This window comes from Protopterus annectens, chromosome 12.part0, assembly GCF_019279795.1.
Source record: "Protopterus annectens isolate FY-2018-M chromosome 12.part0, PAN1.0, whole genome shotgun sequence".
Lineage (NCBI taxonomy): Eukaryota > Metazoa > Chordata > Ceratodontiformes > Protopteridae > Protopterus > Protopterus annectens.
Genome location: NC_056746.1, coordinates 1,015,112,707 through 1,015,131,776, shown reverse-complemented (window position 1 = coordinate 1,015,131,776; position 19,070 = coordinate 1,015,112,707). Strand labels below are relative to the sequence as shown.

The 19,070-nt window shown below is 40.1% G+C and overlaps 1 protein-coding gene across 4 annotated transcripts in view; it reads left to right on the top strand.

Annotated features, from left to right (window-relative positions):
* The window catches only part of BCAS1 (brain enriched myelin associated protein 1), a 1,015,193-nt gene that overhangs the window by 766,806 nt on the left and 229,317 nt on the right, over positions 1 to 19,070 (top strand). For 3 of the 4 annotated variants that reach the window (XM_044090036.1, XM_044090035.1, XM_044090034.1), the window contains exon 6: positions 5,637 to 5,831. In XM_044090036.1, coding sequence (XP_043945971.1) covers positions 5,637 to 5,831 — 195 coding nt within the window. The remainder of the gene's footprint in view (positions 1 to 5,636; positions 5,832 to 19,070) is intronic. The other variant, XM_044090037.1, reaches the window with a different exon arrangement.

Genomic DNA, 19,070 nt, shown 5'->3' with positions numbered 1-19,070 from the left:
GGTGTGTCAGTGAAGTACAAACCTACCAATCAACTCTTGCACAAGTCATAAGCACAAGAAACCTGAAGTAAATTAAATACTAAAAATGCAAACACAATATAAATATTCATAAAAACAAAACCAATTCATAACCTAGCAGTGCACAATTTTAAACATTCAGAATAGATTCTCAGTCAAACCAGGGCAGAACTGGCAGCTAAAGTTAGATGCTTTAATAAATAAGATGTCTGTTATCATTCTGTCATGAGTATTACTTAAAATAGGTTAGTTATTTTTCTGGCTGCAGATACTTACTTATGGCTATTCCTTGGCTACAGGTTACTGTAGGGTTTTCAACAACATTACACTAAGGTGAGGTTTTGCAAGTCTGTTGTATTACTTCCTTTAATAATAACATGAAATATGTTATTGTATCATTTCCATATCCAGTGAATCTACCTATTCAAAAGAAGTTGCAGTTTTCAGTTACAACTCAATGGGCATCTCAACAACAAGTGGCAGGAAAGGTGGGACTTTTGGCTGACAAAGTTAATGATTATAGGAAGGGATCTTTCAGTTGAGTGACCTCACAGATAGTCACTGCTACTCACAGAGTTTTCAAGGCAAAGGAGGAATTGAAATAGGTTGAGGTCTTTCTTCTATAACAGCCATGCATGCACTCACTGTCTCACACCTATAGGTAATTTAGAGTCCCTGATCCACTTTACAGCATGTCTTTGGAAAATAGGAGGAAACTGAAACTCCAGGAGAAAAATACTTGCTTATAAAGGCTCTGTTTTTAGTTGTAATAGCAAGAAGAGACCTATAAACGTTTGTGTACAGATACATAAATCAAATTAATTCAGTGAAGGAATATGATGACACTGCAGAACTTTTCAAAGAAAGAAGTAATTCAGAGTATTCATGTTTTTTCACACTTCCTCTGCTAACTGGAGGACCCTTATGCCCAGCTTCCTGATACTCCCATACTCAGTGGTTCCCACGTTTGTGAAGGCTTTCTCAGTATGACCCAGACAGAGAGTCATCTTACTCCACTGATTGAACTAAAACAATGTTTAAAAAGGTTACACAAGAAAACCAATTGGTTAAAAACACACAAAAAAAATCTAGCAAAACTAGAATTTCCACTGTGTGATACCTTAAACCTGAGGCAACATGAGATATATGTAAATTACCCTTTAAGGATATCAGGCATTTCAGCTAAATGGCAGTTAATGTCCATGACTTTTTTTTCTTTTCAGTCTTGTTATGGACAATTTCAGGCCAATAAAGCCAAACCCCTGTAGCTGTAGACATACATTTTTCTGCCTTCTTATGACATCATCAGCACAGCATAAGAGAAATGTTTGACTTTTAGAAACACAGGGTAGTCATACCCAACTGATATCCATAAACCTAAGGATGTCTACAAAATATCCCAACTAACAAACTAAAACAAATGTTTAAAAAGGTCACACAAATTGGTTAAAAACACAAAAAGTAAAATCTAGCAAAACTAGAATTTGCACTGTGTGATACTTTACACCTCTTAAATCAGAGGCAACATGGGATATATGTAAATTACCCTTTAACGGTATCAGTTGTTTCAGGCATGTCCACAGCTAGAGGGATTTGGCTTTATTGGCCTGAAATTGTCCATAAAAAGACTTAAAAGTAAAAGAAAAAAAGTCATGGACATTCAGAATTGTCATTTAGCAGAAACACCTGATATCCCTAAAGGGTAATGTACATATATCCCATGTTGCTTCTGATTTAAGAGGTTTAAGGTATCACCCAGTGGAAATTCTAGTTTTGCTAGATATTACTTTTTGTACTCCATTGACTGAAGGAGGGCCACATAGAGAGCTAGTATACTTTAGTATGCAGTGCTTTGTTTTCCTTAAGCCCTGTCTCCATCAGACTTGTTGGTCTGCCATCACAAGGTGCACTTACAATGGCTTCATGATTGAACTGCCCAGTATTTTATACCTAGCAGGAGTGCACCTTAGATTACTGAGCACAGAGAAGCTCGCTGTCAGTTGCATGGCTAGCAATAACTAGGACAACTCGCATTCTTAACATGTTAACATGACACTTCATGCAACCAAAGTTGGTGTGTATAGAGTTAACTTAACATTTTAGAAATGCCATAGAAAAGGAAATCCTGCTGTTTTGTGAGGCAGGAGGTAGGCAGATAAAGAATTTTTAGCAGAGGTAGCTGCACTATATGGGCAGATTTGGTGCACAACTTACTTTTGTTCGGTCTCAAGTTTGTTTATTCCAAAATTGTTTACTGAATGAAAAATTAAAAGTTTTATAGATAAAGTGAATTCTGAAAATAGACGTTCATCATTTGAATTTGTGAACAACTGTGTTTGCAGAAACTGGTCTATCAGTAAGAACAGCCCTGTTGTTCAAATACTGCTGAGGTTGCATCCTATATACACTGTCCATACAAACTAGAAATAACTGGTCAAACAGCAGTGTGTTTTAACTGATTCAGCAGTCACCACAAGACATATTCATTTTGGGGTAAGTGTAGTTTAGGACATGGTACAGCTACTACTGATAGTCTGTGTGAGGCAAACAATCTTATTAGTGAGATTTTTTATTGTAAAGCCCATATACAGAAATTGCATGTGATAAAGGTTTGCTCACATAACTGACGTGTTGGAGCTGTTTTCATGCTCTGAAATAAAGTAAAGGGAATTTATACAAGTGAGAAGCATGCATAGTCCAAATAAATACATTCATAATAAGAAATAACATCTGGTTTAATTTAACCATGTGTTAAAACTGTGTGATGCAAACTGGCAGGCCAGCTTTGTTGAATGTGCCTTTGTTTATTTTATTACTGTAATAAGTTGCTCCAGAGAATGTACTGCACAGTTTTGATGTAGAGCTAGCAGAGCGAGGGTCTCTCAGGTATTACCCTATAACCACATAGTACGTCTGTAGGCTAGCCATACATTAGAGGTGCACAATCCATACTCTGTCATGCTTTATTGATTGTTTATGCACTGAAAGGCATGTTTCACTGAATTCTGTAATTCAGCTTCCTTCATCTTTAGTGACCATGGAGCTGAATATGCTAAATGGGATATGTGGAGTGGTGCAGAAGCAGCTCTTTGGGATGTACCTTCAACTGCTATGTTTTGGGGACTATATCAGTAAATTGTTTTGATTTAATGGTGACACAGTGGTTTTCAGGCGGTTGAAATTCAATTAATGCATTTCTATTTATTTTTACTGTTTCTTTTCCAGTAACATAAAGTCAGTTACAAGGTGTTTGTGTCAGAGAACATAGATTAGCTACATATCACCCTAAAAGACATAACACTGCAAATAAAAAAATGATATAAATTATCATGTACTTCTTTGTTTAAATAGGGTTTATATGCAGTCTTGCAGTTATTTGCTTTGCAATATGTTGCAGATTCTTGTTTGTGGGAAACAGACTCTATATGGAATTTAGTTTTAGTTTCTCACATCCATCTCCATGTCAGAAAATTGACATGATCCAGTCTGTACACCTCAGCAGGCAGAACTGATCATTGCACGTGGCACTGACTCAGCACCATGGGGATTTCCATAGCTCAAGCCCCACCCCAAGTGGCTATAACTGTGGCCATAACTTCCTTTGGTTTTCCCTTCTACAGATTTCTTTTGATATTTTCTGCTAACAGACATGATTCTAGCTATTTGAGTATTTAATGTTTAAGTTTGGGGATCCATCAGGATATGTACTCTTCTTCTTTGATATGTATACTTACCTGTTGTGAGGATGAAACTTATCTAAGTGTTTCAGGTCAAATAATTTTAATTTTCTAGATTTTCTGTCATTCCTTTTGTAGTCCTCCTAATTATCTCAGTTGTTACCATCCTCAGCCCTAGTTCTTAAGGTACTCCACCCTTCAAATTCAATGATTTTTCGTTGGAAGATTCAATGGCTCAGATCATTTGAATATCCATGGCCTATCACAGGCATCTTTAGTGGTGGCTGCATCAACTCAACTTAAAGAAAGGATGTCCCTTTACTCGCCTTCTTCCCAAGGTCATAGTGATCATGGATGCATCTGCTCTGGTGGGAGCATTGTTTAGGGCAGACAGTGCAAGGTACCTGGATGCAACACATGGCTTCATTACTCACCAACCTTCAGGAAATGAAAGCAATTCTGTCCTGCATCGTAGGCTTTTCAGGACCACCTTCCAAGGCTTTGATTTCCAGTTACTCAGACAATGTGGTAATAGTGTTCTAGCTCAACAAACAAGGTGGAAGCAAGTCCTAATCCACTTTGTCAGAAAGCCATGAGGCTGTGGAAATGGGCAATATAATCATAAGGCTTTCTTATTGTAATAAATGTCCACAGTTAGGCCATCACAGCAATGAAAGGCTCAGCAGATGTCTATGGATATCACACAAGTGGCCCCTAAGTCAGTCAACAGCATGGATGGTTTTCTATTACTAGGGGAGACCTTGCTGTGACCTTTTTCACTTCTCTGGCCAGTACCAAAGGCAACACTTTCTTTTACCTCATCCCTGTACAGGGTCAGATACCCAAAGGAATTTTAGTTTACCCATAATCTCCAGAACCTACTGTATGCTGTACCCCATGTTGTTAGTGATGAGATACTTCCAGAATGGCAAATTGTTCCTTGAGATTCGTTGGCATAATTGTTAAGGTCTTCACCTCCCATCCACATGGTACAATGTTTGATCCTAAACTCCGGCCAATGGCTGTATGGAGTTTGCAAGTTCTCCCTGTGTCTCTGTGAGATTCCTCCCACCTCTCAAAAACATGCTGAATGTTTCTACCTCAAATTCATCCAAAAGTAGAGTTGTGGGCAGCAACATAGACCCTAGATGGTGCCTATATGGAGAAGAGTTGTACAGATCAACTGCTCTGGACATCAACTGTGGTATCTAGTACCCTCCAGATCAGAGAACATGGATCACAAACTATGCCATGTCAGGGCTAGCCATTTGACATGTAAAAATTGGCTAGGTGATTCTGTCACAGTGACTAATGTCACTAAATGGGCATAGATATTTGCCAGTAGTAAGTGGGTTGAGGACTAAGCCTACTGCAATTTACACTAGGGACCCGAGTGGAAGGGATGTATATTACCTTATTGGCCAAGACATATAACTAGGACTCTCTGTCCTGCCTATTGAAGAGTATGAATGGATCTTGTAAGGTATGAAAGTTATGTCTTAACATAATGATAATTATTCATGATTCATGCCCATACACTTCAACATACCCATGCTTTGTCTTCCTTCTGATCTTTCTTGTCCAAGTCCTCTCTGACTTTGTCAACTGTCCTAAGGCCTTGCTTGGAGGAGGCTATGTTTCTCATGGATATTTATAATTATGAGAGGTGCTTGTTTCATGCCTTGTTTAAGGGGCAAAAAACCTGGAGAATGAAAAACAGAGTAGGGATTATGGGAATTAGTGTAGGATCTCAACTTATGGAAATCACTATGGTGCCAATTTGATGCCCCTGCAATGACCACTCATGACTATTGAAGTATATGGACATGGATCATGAAGATGCATTGTTATGGTAAGGACATAACTTTTATTTTCACAAGTGCTTTGTAGATTACTTTATTGCAGTGTAACTAATATCTGTTCTGAATTTGTTTTATTCAGGGGAAGAGCAAGGAGGTCCACAGTAAGGAAAGTGAAGCCGAACCAAAGTCTTCTGCTGAGGAGAAAGGACAGAGTGTTCCACCATCAAAGGACCAGGTACAAGCTGATGGATCAAAACATTTAGAGACCTCTGCTAAGGGAAAGGAAGAAAAAGAATCTAGCCAGCGTCTCTTTAGCAAACATTTCAAGCAAAAGGTCTGTAAACCTGTGTGTGACTTAGTACTCCGACATTTGGAATGAGTGCATTTTAATTGAAACACATAAGCCACATGCTTGCATTTTTGAAATACCATAAATAACGGGTATTATGCATCGCTTAAAATGTATATCTGGGAAATGTTTCAACAGATGCATAGTAAAACTTAAAAAAGCTGAGAATTAAATAAAACAGGCTTTCTTTGTTGAGGACCGTGGCTTGTCACGTGGTCAGTCCTATATGTTCCATATCCCATAAAAGCATTCAGTCATCTGATATTATGATTGCTTTGCTCCCCATTGCAGAATTCTTTAAAGTAAAAAGAGGAAAAAGTTTTAATCTAAAACTCATAGAATTTTAACTCATGTTAATTTTAAGGCCTTGATAATTTGACTTGACTTCAAAAAAGAGTTAAGATGAAGAGCCCTGGGATGTCATAATTTGCAAAATTATTGTGCCTTCTGTGTGGAGTCTGCATGTCCTCCCTGTGGTCATGTGGGTTTCCTCTGTGTGCACCGGTTTCCTCCCACATCCCAAAGACATGCTGTAGGTAGATTGGACACTCTAAATTGGCCCTAGGCGTGAGTGTGTGCATGTGTGTGCCTTCTGTGGAAGGTTGGGTGCCGGGCTGAAAACTGGACACCATAAAACTCCACTGCCAATCATGAGCGGACGGGTGATCCACTGTGGTGACCGCTAACCGGGAAAAAGACGAAAGAAGAAGAAGAAGATTGTTATCTTGTCTATAATTGAAGGGATATATGTTTCAGGCAGAATTTTTTTTTACTTTTAAGATGAGGTTTTGTATCCTGAAATTCCTGAATATTCTGCAGCTATGATGTCAGAGCAGGCTTATACCAGGCACATACTTAGAGCAGGCTGCAATGCTTATACATGTGTGATGTTTTTCTTCTTATTGGTCTTTCTCCTTTTTTCATAAAAGATATGGAAAGGGCAATGAAGCCAGCAAGGTACATAAGAAATGTTTCAGAGGTTACAGGAACATGGGAATACAGGAAAGGTCTATCTGAGTTGCTAATGAAAGGGAAAAGAAAATATGATGCAACATGAGACCACCAGATTGATAAAGTGAGTAAGTCACAAAGTACAAAGATTAGCTAGTGAGTGAGTAGTCAGATAGCTGCATGTCAATCATGCTTGATGTCCAGAAATGAAACTGATAGTTGAAGGCTAATATTACTTATAGATACATGTTGTAGAATGGGTTAATGAAGGGATTCTTACACTAGGCTAGCATTGTTACAGTATGCCATATTTGTTGTAAATGGGCAGTAGCAGTGACTCTGCAAAGATGACGTTCAACATCAGCTCACTTCATCAGCAGCCTAAGTAATATGCATCCCATGCTCCTGCCACCGGCCAGCTTTTCAAAGCTTAATGGTGCCCTCCACACACTCTGTCATCAGCTGCAGTGGAGCTCCTATAATTAATGAGACAGTTACAGCTCTAAACCTCCCTGAGCTTTATTTTGTGTTCCTCTTGCCCTGCCTCCAGAGCTGCTACGTCTGGGTCAGTCATAAGAAGATTTGCTTGGCTACATTCTCAAAATCTGCATCAAACACAGGTAGTCCTAGTGAGAAAAGGTTGAGAGAGTACAAAAACACAATGTGAATAGCATCGAATAAACTCAACCACTACAGCATACAAAACGTTTTAATATAAAAACAATAAAAGTAAAAAAAGTCAATAAAAGAAGATAAGTGCTTTCACAGCTGATAGCCACTACTTCAGACCATAAAACATCAATGAAAGTGCTTCAGTACTTAAAATACAAACTGACCAATCAAAAAAACAAAACAAGTCACATGTCTGCTACTACAAATGAGGTAACCTTAGCTCATTCATAAAACTCCATTCATAAAAACTTCATTCATTAAGAGGTAACCAATAAAATCAATGCCTCAATCCACGTGTTCACAAGACTGGTTTAATAGATAAAGTTTCATTCAAACCAGGAGACAAATCAACTTTAAGTAAAATGAACCATCTGAGCTCAGTACATTCCGTAATATTTTTAATGTCACTCCCTTTTATCAATATCTTCCAGAAGATGTTAAAGGTAAAATCCCTAGATAAGGAAGTTCTGTTTGGACCTTCAGTAGCTGATGTGTTTATGAAGTTTGAAGAGAGGAAAATGTTGATTCAAAGGGTGACCCAAATTATTGGAGCTCCCCTTTTTAATGCAAATAAGATGTTTTTCTTCCACCTCAACTCTCTTTTTCAATAAGCAATGCATGTAGCATGATGCTTTGAAACAGGTTTTTAATAAGCAGTGGCAAGGAAGCTCCAAAAAAAGAAAGGTAAATCCTGTCAAAACCAAAGACAGTCCACTACCTCAGAATGACTATTGCCCTTTTCAGGCACCTCCCCCACTCACCCTGGCAATCTCTACTTCTCTCTCAGAATGCATCCTTCTATGTAGCACCAGATTGTTTAAGACAAGTGAGTTCTCAAAGTCTTTCAACAAGGGTGCCCTTGGCAATGGGAATTCCTCACTCAGTTCCAGGGGATTTCTCCTTGCCCTGTAAACCAATTATCTCTGCTTCCTCCAGTTCTGGAGCAAATTTTATTTCAGGAAGTCATAGAACCAGTTCCTGCCTGGAGGGCAAAGGGTTTTATTTAGAGATTTTTAAGGTGCCAAAGAAAGAAGGGAATTGGAGGCCTGTCATTTATAAATATTTTTGTCAAGATCCCAGAGTTCAAAGTGTTATCCTTTCAGACCCTATTAAGTGCTTGTCATCTTACTAGCTTTCATGATATAGTTAGGTGTAAATGATGCTGACCATCGCATGCCTATTGACAGCCATTTCAGATGTTCCTTAAGATTTTCTTTATCTGGCTCATATTATCAGTTCGCTGTCTTACCATCTGGACTATCTACTGCTCAGAGGATATCTACAAAGTATCTGGCACCACTAATTTCTTATTGTCTTATATTTGAAGATTTAATAGTTAAAATCTTTGCCTCTCATGCATAGGGTACAAGGTTCGATCTTGACCTGCAACCAATGCCTGTTTGGCATTTGCATGTTCTCTCTGTGTCTCTGTAGAGTTCTTCCCACCTTTGAAAAAACACACTGAATCTTTTCATCTCAAACTCACCAATGAATGGACTTGTGGGCAGCAACACAGACTCTACATGGTGCCCTGTAGGGGATGTGATGTATAGACCAATAGCTTTAGGCATCTACTGTGGTGCACAGTATCCTCAAGACAGGAGAGCTTGCATCATAGACTGCATGCTGTGGCAGGGCTAGCCATTTGGCAGTGTGAAATATGTCTTTAGGTGACTCTGTCATGTTGACTAATGGCACCAAATAGGCATGGGTATTGCCAGTGGTAAGTCAGATGATGACCCGGCCTACTCCGACCTATGCCAGGTACCTGTGCTATCAGTGGGAGGGGGGTATGTGCCCCTGTAGGCCAGTGCATGCCCATCTTAAAGCCCAGCAGCCCTAGGTCAATAAGCAAATGTCTGGCCGGTGTCTACTTGCCCTGCCTGGGTAACCTGAGATAGCTGTGTTGAATAAAAGTTGGATGTAAAACCAATCAACCTGCCAAACATAAACTAAGAATTGCTACACTCATTGTAGGTTCACTGAAGGGATGGAGCTTGAAAGTGGATGACATGATGGTATGGAGGAGGCTGGATAAACTATATTTCGAAAAGAAAAGATGGAAGTGCAGTGCAAAAAATACACTTGGCTTGGGATCTAGAGGCTACTACTCAGGAGGAGGACAGGCTAGAAATGGTGTGGGAATTGTGATGAGAGAGAGGCTTCAGAAGGCAGTGAGGACTATCATCAGAATTAGTGATAGTCTTATGGCTATTAGACCCCAGTGTAATGACAAGGCAGTACTCATAATCTCAGCCTGTGCCCCACAGAAGGGTTGTTATAATGAGGAAAAGATGCATTCAGACAGCAGTTGCAGGACCTCCTTGATAAAGTAAGACAACATGAATTGGTGTTGATAATGGGTGACTTGAGTGCACATACTGGCACAGACATAACAGGATATCAGGACTGCCTGGGTCCACATGAGTAGGGCAACAGGAATAAAGAAGGAGAGGCCATTCTAGACTTATCTCTGACAAATTCCTTGATAGTAGTCAACTCATGGTTCAGGAAGACAGACTGTCCCTAGATCACATATAAGAGTGACCAACATGCAACTCAGGTAGACTTCCTCCTGGTAAGGGAAGAGCACCAGCATACAGTCAGGGATTGCAAAGTCATTCCCAGTGAAAAAGTCGGCCCACAGCATAAACCACTGGTTGCCACAGTCAGCTGCAAGTAATGATCAGAGAAGACTCTAAGGTCAACAGAGACCAGGTTGAAGACTTGGAAGTTGGCTGGAGAGAAAGCACAACATTTCAAGCAATTACTCAGGGTTCTAGTACCCCAAGAAAAGAAGGAACTATGTGAAGTTGAAGAGGAATGGCAGCACCTCAAAACAGCATGTGTGAGGACTACAAAACAGATATGCAGCCAAGTCAGGTATGGAAATAAAGTACATAAGAAAGGCTGATGGTGGAATGCAGAAGTTCAGGAAGTCATCAAAAGAAAGAAGGAGTGCAGGAAAAAGTGGAAGATAGAAAAGAAGGACCAGGCTAGGAATGAATACTTGTTGTCTAACAAGCCAAGAAAAGAGTTGCAATAACAAAGAACAGAGGCATGAGAGACACTCTACTAGCTTCTGGAAAGTGACTCAGTAGGTGGCACAAAGAAACTATGTCAGATTGGAAGACAAAAACAGAGAAAGAAGATAATCAGGCAACCTTCATGAGGGATGCCAGCAGTAACCTGCTCACCAGTTCACAGGACATCAAAGGCAGATGGAAGGAGCATTTCCAGCAGGTTTTGAATGAGGAAAAACCCACAGATGCTGTACTGCCCCAGACACAGCCTACAATGAGAGAAGAAGATGAGCCAACCCTAGAAGAAGTAACACTAGTACTATGGAAAATGAACTCAGGGAAAGCAGCAGGCTCAGATGAGGGCACAGCAGATATTATGAAGATGCTGGGTGAGATAGGGGAGAATTGTCTCCTGAGGGTACTCATAGCAGTGTGAAAACAAAGGTATATCTCAGATGACTGGAGAATAAGCATATTCATGCCACTGTATATGAACAAAGGGTGCATTCACAGCTGTTGGCAGTACAGAGGTATCAAACTTCTATCATATTGCATAAAAGTTTGGAGACGGTGATTGATATACAGATATGCACAGTAGTAGAAAGTAAGATGGGAGATGAGTAGTTCAGATTCAGATAAGGATGCAGCACAAATGACCCAATGTTTGCAGGGAGACAGATAGTTGAGAAAAAGCTAGAGATGAGGAGAAAGTCCAACTGGGCATTCCTAGACTTCGAGAAACTGTATGGCAAGGTCCCAAGAAAGCTGTTTGGGCAGTAATTCGGTGGTTCAAAGTCCCAGAAACATTAGTAGAATTAGTACAGGCTAAGTACAAGGACCCAGTGACTCAAGTACAAATGGTGTTTAGTCTCACAGCGGGGTTCCCAGTGGGAGTGGGTGTGCATCGGGTTCAGTTCTGAGCCCACTGCTGTTCATACTGGTGATGGACTACATTAGCAAACAGGTTGGAGGGGACAGATCAACAAAGATGCTGTATGTAGACAATGTGGCATTGCAAGCAGACTCTGAGCAGGAACTTTAGCAAAGGATAAGGGAACGGAATACAAAACTGAAGGCACACGAGATGAAATTAAGTACAGGTAAGACAGTGGTGATGGCAGCAAACTGTGGAAATCAGAAGAAGCTGAGAATTGAGATAGAAGTAAGGTGTAAAAAACAGTGGTGCAACCAGCACTACTGTATGGTACAGAAACCTAGGCAGTGGAGGCAGAGCAGGTGAGAAAGATGGAGGTGATGGAAATGATGTGCCTGAGAAGCATGGTAGGATGCTCACTGAGAGACAGATGAAGAAATGAGGACATAAAAGCAAAAGCCAAAGTAGCACCACGTGCAGAAAAGATCAGAGGGAACAGATTACAGTGGTTCAGGCACCTGTGCAGAAAAGCAGAAGACAATCTGGTGAAGAAGATTTGTGACAGACAGGAAGAAGGTCAAAGGAAACAAGGGCATCCAGCAAGGAGATGGATGGATTGTGTGATCTGTGACAGTCAGGCATTAGTGTCGAAAAAGGCAGGAGTATGGCATTGAATGAAGAGATATGCTGACAGTTAATATGATAACCCAACCCCATGTAGAAAAATGGAAAAAGGAGGTTGATGATGATGATATCAGCTTTTCTTCCTAAAGACAAAGTACAGATGTTCCAAATGTTCTTGAATCAAAATCAGGTATCTGACAGGGAAATTCAGCAGCCTGGGATCAGCATCTTCACCCTTTTGCTTCAGATCTGGACTGGGGAGCAGTTTCAAAATGGTAAAAGTGCAAGGTGTTTGGAACAAACAAGGCAGAGAAAAGCACATAAGTATCAAAGAAATGTTGGCAGTAATAAATGCTTTGAAAGCCCCTAGGCCACTACAGTTTTTAATTCAATAAAACGGACTGGAACAGGATACTGGATGAAAATTATTTTAATAGAAAACATACGTATTAAGTGCTTTCATCTCCACAATAATGAGACTTCATCAGAATACATAATTACACTCCATAACTCTTTAAATATAATCCCAAATAACCCGATAGGTTGATAATGCAAAGGAACTGCCCATTTTTCACTTAGTATTAATGATATAAAAGTGAAATCACATAAAAATTCACATTAAAAAATAACCTTTTGAAAAATAGGATAAAATGCTCAAAGTACCACACAAAATGAATATAACATAAAAATCAACAAAATAAATTAACAAAATAAAGAGAGTTATGGAGTGTAATTATGTGTTCTGATAAAGTCTTGTTATTGTAGAGATGAAAGCGCTTAATACTTGTGTTTTCTATTAAAACTGTTTTCATCCAGTATCCTGTTCCAGTGCATTTTATTGGATTAGTTGTTGTTTGTGCCGGGGCTGATTCTCTCTGCTGCTACAATTCTTCACAGACAACACTACAGTGATGTGATACATAAAAAAAATGGGGATACCGGATCTTACCTCCTTTGCAGAAGATAAAGCATCTCATAACTAAGGACAGTTCACTTAGTCAGAATGATTATTAGCCCATTTTATGCTCCTTCCCTCTCCCACCCAGGCAATCTCTACTTCTCTCTGGGTATGCATTTTCCTACATAACACCATATTGTTTCAGAAAACAGGCTAAAAGGCAGTAACTCAGCTCAGTTTGACTGTTCATTAATACATTCTGTCATAAGAAAATATTGTACCAGACAAGCTAAGCAGGACAGGGCAGATACTCCTGAATGGAATCACCACCCTGGAGTTTACCAAGACTTAATCCACTTATGGTGAACACCTCAAGTAGATCAGCATGCCTTCTTTCTGAACAAATGACTTAAGAAATTCTGCTCCAGGATTCCTTGTAAACAGGTCTGGAACGTAGATGCTTTCTTATTTCAATGGCTAGGAATGTTCCTCTATGCTTTTCCACCATTGCCACTGCTATCGAGCGTTCTTCTAAAAATCCAGAAGGAATCTCTAAAGACTGTGGTGTTGAGCCTTTTTGACAAGGCAAGAGCAGTTTTTCCATTCTTTTGAAACTAGCTAAGTGCAATTACCACAGGTTTCTTCACAGACTGGATTTGCTCACACAAGACCGGGGTTGTTTGATACACTCCACCCAGAAAACTCTTCAGCTGATTGCCTGGATGATAGACTTTTGATACCTTTTAGTGATCTTTTTTTTTCCTGAGAAAATGCATCAGGCTTTGAAGGAGGCTAAAAACCTGTTGTTAGGAAGTCATCTATATGTATACGTATGTATACATATGTATATGTAACTGGAAAGATGTTCTTGTTGTCTTCAGGCCCAGCTGCCTCAGGCTATTCATTATTTGTGTATTCCTTTTTCCTCAGTCAATGCTCATTTGTCAAACATTTTTGCTTGTTTACTCTTGGATCCTCCATTCTAAACATCCTCAAGTCAAACAGTTCAGCAGCTTTGGAAGGGGTTTTGTGTATCTATCTGCCTAGGAAACAGGTGGCTCCTTCCTGGGAATTTAACTTTAAAAGCTTACAATTTTTCTATTTAAACCAGATCATCAAACTGAAATGAGGATGTTAACTTGGAAAATTGCTCTGACTTTAGCTAGAAGGGTGTCCGAATTACAAGTGCTTATGGTGAGTCAACCCTATCACATTTCCCACAAGGACAGGGTTTCTTTAAGATCAAATCCCTCTTATAACTAAAGTGGTCTCTAGAGTTTACCTTGAGTTAAGCTCCCTGTGTTTTTTCCTGATCCCAAAAACAAGGGAGGAAAAAAATCTAAATATTCTCAATGTCCACAGACAGCTCAGATACTAACTAGATGAAACTAATGTCACTCAGAAAAGCTGATCAGCTGTTTATGTCATATTAAGAGGAAAAAACAATATAAGCAGACAGTTTTTAGATGGTTGTCTCTTGCAATTTCCTTTTGTTATTTTCAGTATAATAAGTGACTTCCAGGTAGGATTTGGGCTCGTTCCACTGTGGCTTCTTTGGTAGCATTTTGGAAAGAATAGACTCTTGAAGTATTCTAGATGCAGGAACTTTGTCCTCTGCACAGACTTGCAAAACACTACAAACTGTATTCCTTTTCCAGGTAGGTCCAGAACAGGCTTTGCATGCACCATTCTCCATGGGCTTTTGGATTCTTAAAATATTTCCTTCTCACTTTTTAGTTTCTAAGTTATGGTAATCTATGCATATAGCTTAGGCTATTGAAGAATGGAAAGGCTGTTGGTCCAGATGACATACCTGTGGAAGCATGGAGGTGTTTAGGTGAAATGGCAGTGGAGTTTCTAACCAGATTGTTTAATGAAATCTTAGAAAGTGAGAGGATGCCTGAGGAATGGAGAAAAAGTGTTTTGGTACCAATTTTTAAGAATAAGGGTGATGTGCAGAGCTGTAGTAACTACAGAGGGATTAAATTGATCAGTCACAGCATGAAGTTATGGGAAAGAGTAGCGGAAGCTAGGTTAAGAAGGGTCGTGATGATTAGTGATCAGCTGTATGGTTTCATGCCGGGAAAAATCACTACAGATGCGATGTTTGCTCTAAGAGTGTTGATGGAGAAGTACAGAGAAGGTCAGAAGGAGTTGCATTGTGTTTTTGTAGACTTAGAGAAAGCATATGACAGGGTGCCTAGAGAGGAGTTGTGGTATTGTATGAGGAAGTCGGGAGTGTCAGAGAAGTATGTAAGAGTGGTACAGGACATGTACAAGGGTAGTGTGGCAGCGGTGAGGTCTGCGGTGGGAGTGACGGATGCGTTTAAGGTGGAGGTGGGATTACATCAAGGATCAGCTCTGAGCCCTTTCTTATTTGCAATGGTGATGGACAGCTTGACAGACGAGATCAGACAGGAGTCCCTGTGGACTATGATGTTTGCAGATGACATTGTGAGAGTAGGGAACAGGTGGAGGAGACCCTGGAGAGATGGAGATATGCTCTAGAAAGAAGAGGAATGAAGGTCAGCAGGACTAAGGCAGAATATATGTGTGTGAATGAGAGGGAGGATAGTGGAATGGTGAGGATGCAAGGAGTAGAGGTGGTGAAGGTGGATGAGTTTAAATACTTGGGATCAATAGTTCAGAGTAATGGTGAGTGTGGAAGAGAGGTGAAGAAGAGAGTATAGGCAGGATGGATTGGGTGGAGAAGAGTGTCAGGATTGATTTGTGACAGACGAGTACCAGTAAGAGTGAAAGGGAAGGTCTACAAGAGGGTAATGAGACCAGCTATGTTATATGGGTTGGAGACAGTGGCATTGACAAAAAGGCAGGAGTTAGAGCTGGATGTGGCAGAGTTAAAGATGTTAAGATTTGCACTGAGTGTGACGAGGGTGGACAGGATTAGGAATAATTATATTAGAGGGTCAGCCCAGGTTGGAAGGTTTGGAGACAAAACCAGAGAGGCAAGATTATGCTGGTTTGGACATGTGCTGAGGAGGGATGCTGAGTATATTGGGAAAAAGATGCTAAGGATGAAGCTGCCAGGTAACAGGAAAAGAGGAAGGCCTAAGATAAGGTTTATGGAAGTGGTGAGAGAAGACAGGCAGGTGGCTGGTGTGACAGAGCAAGATGCAGAGGACAGGAAGAAATGGAAACAGATGATCCGCTGTGGCAACCCCTAACGGGAACAGCCGAAAGAAGATGATGATGATGATGATGATGCCAGTAAAGCAGATTTGTCATCAAGTGCTAATTTATCCTTATATGAACCATAAGTCAGAGGTTCAGTTTTGCATTTTGTTATTTTCTTAGTTAGAACACTTCAAGAAAAAGGCAGAAATTACCCCCCCCCCCCCATTACTACACATAGATGTCAGAGTCACAGCTGACTAAGAAGTAAAAAGCCTAAGGAATTCTGCATGCCAATATGTTTAAAAAGATATGGTAGATGAATTGTTTGCAGCTGGAATACAGCCCACTAAAACTGGAAACAGCCTAGTAGTGGCTGTAGATGTGGAGAGACTGCCAAAAGACAATCAAATCCATAACTGTAGGTTTTCATAATATGGCTAGAACTACAGAGGTTGGTGCTATAGACGAAACCTATGGAACTTGAAGTAGCTAAGAGAATGCAATGGCTGGAGGCAGACAAGAGTACAAGTTGTACCAGCACCACTGAGTGGTTATCATCTTCTGCCAGTCAGAGTCAGATAGCGGGCAAAACTAAACCTTAGATGGTCAAGTTAGTGCAAAACATTTCCATGATGTAAACATGGGAATAATTTTGACAGTCTGAGTTGAGCATTTGGAAAGGTTGTATAATCAGTACCAAGTTGATCTGGGCAGAGGCAAGGTTTTTAACTCCTCTGCTGATGAATAAGTTTCCAAACTGATGATGATTATTTAAAATATGCTAACATTAAAGAATGTTTATTTACATGTTCTAAACTGACTCTTGAAGCTTGCAGAAAAATGCAGAATCAGCACTTACTTTCATAGGTGGGTGAGTGGATGTAAGTTCACCAGGTATGAAGTCCTTGAAGATCTTCTGGTAAAGGAACAAGATGTCAGTACCCTGCCTAAAGACATGAGGTTGGGCTACAGGGAAAAAGTAATACTGCAACTTGCAGTACATAGGATCTACTAACAGGTACTTTTGTACAGAGCCCACAATATTACTTTTGCATGGCATATGGGCATAATGTGTACTAAAAGATAGCTTATACAGAATTTTTATTATCCAAGTATTTCAAAGGATGTAACATGGTACTGCAACAACTGTGTACAGTGCCAAAGGTTGGCAAAGCAAGTGAAAAAGGCAAAGCTGTTTTTTGATGATTTTGCCTGTTATTAAGGACAATTTCAGAAAGTAGCTGTGGACATTATAAGACCTGTTTGAACTTCAAGCTCCATAGGTAAGCAATAAATTAATAAATAAATAAATGCCCATTTGTTAACCAGGTAGGCACACTGTGCACACAGTTCCTTTTCAGGAATGACCCTGGAGCAATGTCTGGTTAAGTTACTTGCTCAAGAAGTAGGCAAATGAGAGCTAAGGGAACCAAACCCTGTACCATAACAACTACACCTCACAGCCTTAACCCTCTGCTTCAACTGCCGAAGTATATTCTAATGGTGATGTATTTGCTACTACCTACCCAGAGTAGGTGAGGTGGATCTATCTTCCAGTAAACCAGATATGGTGGAAAATGCTCTGTTAGACATTTTCAGAAGTAAGTTTTCCTAAGGAAATATTGATTGATAGAGGTGCCAGCTTCATGTCAGACCTGCTCCCAGTTTTTGAAAGTGTTGTGGGATAAAGCATTTAAAGACTACCCTTTACCACCCACAAACCAATAGTTCTGTGGAGAGATTTAACTCTGTATGAAAGATCACCATGAGGACATTTGCAAACCAGAACAAGTGTGAATGGGACAAGTATCTGCACTATCTTCTTTTTGCATAAATTAGGGTGTGCCAGGATCCACAGTGTTTTTGCCTTTCAAGCAGCTGTATAGTCATAGGTGAGGGGGCTATGGCTGCCAGTACCTCCTATCATCACACAAATCATTAGTCAGCTTGAGCTGAGCTGACACCAAGCCCTTAAGAGCTTTTCTGCCATCAAGAAGAGCACTCTTTTTCAGGCCTATGATAATCGATAGCCAACTATCGGTGTTCCGTTGCTGGGCAGATACATTCCCTTCAGAGAAATACCTTCCATTTTATTGCTGGGCAGATAAATTCCCTTCAGTGAAATACCTTCTGCTTTATTTTCCCGATAAAGAAGAACTTTTAAGCTAGAAAAAAAATATTTTGACTGTCTCGTGACTTTTATATACTTTTAAATGGGAGCATTTTTCACTGTAGTGATAAGAAAGTTGTTTAAAACTACTTTTTTTGTGGGGGGCTTGTTAATTTTAATTCTGGGGGCTGAGGAAATTTTTAAAGTACTTTGTACTATGTTTCCCTCTACTTTGAGCTACCCTGAAAAACAAGCTCCATTTTCCAGCCTGGCCATGGAACAGAAGCTGGTACCTCAGCTGAACCTTCTTCCAGCAACAAAAATAAAAAAGGTGTTAAGCAACCTTTTTCACCACAGCAGGTTAGTACATTCCCTCAGTTGTAGATGGGTGGCACTGCCATGGCTAAAGCTGGTTCCTCAAACCACTCATCTTTTTCTTCACATCTGTCTAGTGTAGTTGATAACAGCTGCCATGTACCATGGGTTAGATCCTCTGAAGCTGTTGTGGTCTCTTTATTGGGCAGGAGAGAGCCACTGTTATTAGTCTTGGGAGAAGGGGCAAAGAACGTGTTCCTGCTTAGGCCAGAGTATTGTGTCCAGGCATAGGACAGTTGTTACTGGCAATACTGGGTCTGTTTCTTCAGAAATTCCTGTCCAAAAAAAAAAAACATAAAAGTCTGCTGCCCTTAAAAAGCTGACAGAGTTTGTAAAGTTCCTCAGCCTTCAAGTTGTCTTACAACAATCCCAGACCTGACCCAGCAGCTGTTTCTTTACTCAATCCAACTGCAAATAGACACTTTACTCCATGTCTCTCTGATAATGGTGGTAAACCTTTTGATAAGTTTGGGGGGAAAGTGTATGCTTCTGCTACTTTAATTTTCTAAATTATAAACTGTCAGTCTCATATGTTGAAGTTTATCCTGGCTAACTATGAAAG